Consider the following 4,222-nt stretch of genomic DNA (forward strand, 5'->3'; position numbering starts at 1 on the left):
AAAAACCAAACAAACAGATTTTAAATCTCTTCCTGGACTTCCTGGCTGAATAACAGTCATTTGATTTAGAGGAGTTGAAGACACGGATCCAAATCTGGGACAGTCGGAACCAAAAAACCCACTGACAGGTCCAGGAGTCTCAAAAACCTTCATTGCAGCAATAACCTCAAATGTTAGAGTATCATCACTTTTATTGGCTTGTTTTTTAAATCAAATGAATCATAGTATAATTAAGCAGCAATGTCTGAATTTTATTAGTTCAGTTGAAATACCTGAATTATTAGCTCAGTCATTCAGATGTTATTGACATAATGTCATGAGGAAGTCTGTGTGTGTAGCTGTGAGTGGGCTGCTGGAGGAGGTGAAGGTGGTGTCGTCGTGTCTTCTTCAACACTCACAGCAGGGTAAAGAACTTCAGCAGCTGGTACTCCATCTGGCCCAGCTCTGCCACCGGCTCTGATAAAAGACTTCTGTCTGTCTGCAGGCCTCGCTCTGAAACACACACGCACATGTCACACAAACAACCACACAAAACCATTAGCTCGGCTTAACTGTGGCACATATTTGGATTCACCTGTTTGAGGCCATCAGATGGTTCAGATTCAGATATGAGGCATCTATCAGTGTTGTTATTTTTATTAAAAAAATAATTTTAATTTATTTAAAACATAAAAAAACTTAATATTGTTAATGATAGGTCACGTGATAATTGCACTAAAATTCTTTGCTTGGAAATTCTCAAAATATTTGAATATTTATCCATTTTTACTGACATCTAGTGGTGGAGTTGTAGATTGCATGAGTTGTCTGTAGAAAGGCCTCCAGTGTTCTGGCATCACTGCACTATAATGCTAACATTGTCCTTAACATCACATCACACTGAACACATGATTCAAATGGTTTCTAGTCATACACTAACACCCCCCCCCCCCACACACACACACTAACACACACGCTGTTCACTCTGGAAATGAGTTACACTATCTCATCGTTCTGCTGTGTTCACACTCTATAAACAACATGAATTAAGCATTCATTCATATTTTTACCTTCAATAAAGCAGGAATGCCCTGTTTATTTACTTTCAGAACTTCTCACTTTAATTTTCCTTTGAATTTATTGGTAAACTTGTCATTTTGTGACCTGAGAGTATTCCATTTATTCATGATCTGATTATTCAGATCTTTAAAAACTGTATTTTCTGTCAGACTTCTCCTTGTTCTGATCAACAATTTATAACATTTCCCTCTAAAATAAAATCATTTATGACTGTTTTCTGTCTACATTCTCAAATTGCTTAATATATTTCTTCTTTGTGTGCAGGTTGACAGATAATTCACTAAAAACATAAAAAAAACACAGAAAAGGCAAAACAAAGGTATTTAAACTTGTTCCCAAACTTCTGTTTATCTGCAAACACTCTTTGTGTTAATCTTAATCTGCATTTGTCTGTAACCTTTGAATATAATCCACTTTGCCTGATTTAAAGTCTATTTAAGATCAACACAGTACTGCTGGTACAATGAGAGTACTTTACTCACAACTGTTGTAATCAAGTTTCACACATCAAAGTTTGAGCTCGCCGGTTATTCCAGTGTTAGAACAAAAACAACTTTAACTGAACATGAACAACACTCAGATCTCTGAGGATTTATAAAACATTTAATATTTTTAGGTGATTTATAAAGAGTTGTGTGAGTTACTGTTTGTGGATTATTGAAGTTTTATGTTTAACTTATTGATCAAATTCAATTTTACTAGTTTTTTTTTAATTGAAAGAGCACCGGGAATGCTTCTGAGAGACTTCATGAGGTGATCAAACTGTCAGAGCTTCATCAGGTTGGCTCCTCACCTTCCAGCGGCTCTGACTTGAAGACGGTGTCTGCTGCTCCCAAACCGCCGCTGGAGTTCCCCAGGAGGTCTGGCAGAGAGGAGGAAACGGAAACCACGGAGGGTTTCCTTCTCCACTTCAGGACCGACGGGAACTCATCGACCACCGGGAACTCATCTGGAACTGGAAACTCATCCTGTGGCACCAAAAATGGAGAAAAACATCTGAAGGGAGGAAGCCAGTTTAATGTAAAAATAATAAAAAGATCCTGTTTGAGGTTTTTATGACAATGTTCATCCATTCAAAGGTTTTTGTTTCTGTCTGAAAAGTTGCTTTTCTCAATATCATGATCCTCCGACTACATTAAAGGTGAAGTCATCAACCACCATCACCTCTAATTTCCTCATCAACGCCTCTAAAGTCTACCTCACTAGCGTCTAACACCTTTAACTTCAGACCATTCATCCTGTCTGTCATCCTCTCCTCCTCCTCAGAAAGCTCCTCCTTCAAGGACACTCCTGCATCCCATCATTTCATCGTCTCCTTCTCTGGTCCAACTTCCAGCATCATCCTGTCGGTCATTTTGAACCGTATGGCATGATTTGATCAAAACTTCCTTCCTGTCACAACCTTCTGCATTTGCTGGACTTGGAGTTCTGGATTCTGCCTCCTTGTGGTTGTTGTAAAGATTTTTCTTTTTTTTTTTTTTTTTTCGCCACTTCTGGGCCAAAAATTTGTGGCCAAAATTTTTTAAAGAAAAAAGAAAACATGAAACACCCGGATTTCTTTTTAAATTCTAAAAGTAAATACACTAATAAAATTTCAAAAAGGGGAACATTTTAAGTTTTAAAGATAAATGTATTTTTAATAGGGTCGGGAATCGATCAAAACATATTAATTAATCGCAAATCTGGAAACATGAATCGTGATTAATCCCCTTATTTTTTTTTCTTTAGTTAAAGTATTTCCCAGTCACTTAGTATCTGCAAATAATCAAAATATGAAATCACAAACTGAACATTTAAAACGTTTATTTTGAACCCTTTGGGTCCACACAGGTGGGGGCGTGTCTGTCCTCTCTGAACTGCTCACCTCCCATGACGCCGATGGGCGGGACTTTAGCAGAGAACTGTGGAGTTTCTGCAATTTTTAGACAATCCCGCTCGTTATTGTGGAAAATTCCTGTCGGTCCTCATCCCAAAATGAAATAATGGTCGATTTCTTCATTGCATTTCTAATAGCAGCTAGGTCTGTTATGCTCCGCCCCTCATAGTGGGTGCCCTGCTGCTGCTGCTGCATTACAGCCGTCAGATTGACTGTCGTTCTCCACATTATTAATTTAATTTAATAAAATTTAAATCCTAGAAAGCAAAAAAAAGTTTGTCTATTTTAGACAGTTTTATTACGCTGATCTCACATCATGCAGGACGTCTGAGGTCGTTAATACATATTAACAAATGAATTATGTTCTATTGATCGCGTCAACATTCACATTCCTCATTTTTCGTAGAATTCAGTGGCTTTCTAAACCTAAGGACTCTGGTGCTGAGTTTCACAGGTGGAGTGGGATCAAGGACGTCACTGGAATCTAATTATCCCTCAACACAAAGCCGTGCTGTTGCAGTGCACACAAGCACAAGGTGACTTCAGAGAGGCTCTGATAGCATCGTGCAGACTCAGAGAATGTTTTTCTGCAACAGGATGATCGATGGATCCGGTCTGCACCGTCTTTTCTTCTGTAAGGTTCAACAGTGGAAAAGCCAAACACTTTGTAGTAGTTTGTGGTTGTTTGACTCACCAGGGATAAGGTGGGCTCTTCCATGAACTGCTTCAAACTCAGACTCTTCCCGTCAACCTGGAAAAAACACAGGAGGTCGTCAGCTTCACTGACATGAACACGACACGGCAGGAAGCAGGCGGGATGTGCAGGTGGTGCGTTCACTGACCTGCAGGTGAGTGCAGATCCGGCGGAGGACGTCGTACACGCTGTCCCGTGACAACAGCGACACAAACACATACTGAGGAGGGAGCGCAGAAGACAAAACCGCCTCAGTGTCCTTTCAAACAATAAACTATAAAAGATTTTGTCTGAAGATTAACAACATGAAATGACATTAGCAAACAGTGGGAGAATCAATGCATCAAATGTGCAGCAAGGGCTGCTGAGATGTCTGTAGTGTCTCTGTCTTCTTCTTCTTTCCTTTATGGTGTTTCCCTTCAGGGTTCAAACTAACCCCTAACATCTCTGTGAACTGACATAAATATGAGCCCATGTTGTTTATGAAAACCAGACTGAGTGACTCCACTGTAAAAAAAAATTTTTGCTTTTAGTTCTTTCAACCTATTTTTGTGAGTCAGGTCAACTAAAATGTTTCAAAAAGTAGAGACAAC

General features: G+C 39.2%; 1 protein-coding gene across 4 annotated transcripts in view; it reads right to left on the reverse strand.

Moving 5' to 3' along the window:
* Positions 1–4,222, reverse strand: part of gramd2aa (GRAM domain containing 2Aa) — a 31,099-nt gene that overhangs the window by 2,026 nt on the left and 24,851 nt on the right. For all 4 annotated transcript variants that reach the window (XM_036216997.1, XM_036216994.1, XM_024294904.2 and 1 more), the window contains exons 7-10: positions 3,778–3,849; positions 3,630–3,686; positions 1,853–2,027; positions 399–492 (exon numbers count right to left, since the gene is read on the reverse strand). In XM_036216997.1, the coding sequence (XP_036072890.1) occupies positions 399–492; positions 1,853–2,027; positions 3,630–3,686; positions 3,778–3,849 (398 nt within the window). The remainder of the gene's footprint in view (positions 1–398; positions 493–1,852; positions 2,028–3,629; positions 3,687–3,777; positions 3,850–4,222) is intronic.

The sequence above is a fragment of the Oryzias melastigma genome, linkage group LG3, assembly GCF_002922805.2.
Source record: "Oryzias melastigma strain HK-1 linkage group LG3, ASM292280v2, whole genome shotgun sequence".
NCBI lineage: Eukaryota > Metazoa > Chordata > Actinopteri > Beloniformes > Adrianichthyidae > Oryzias > Oryzias melastigma.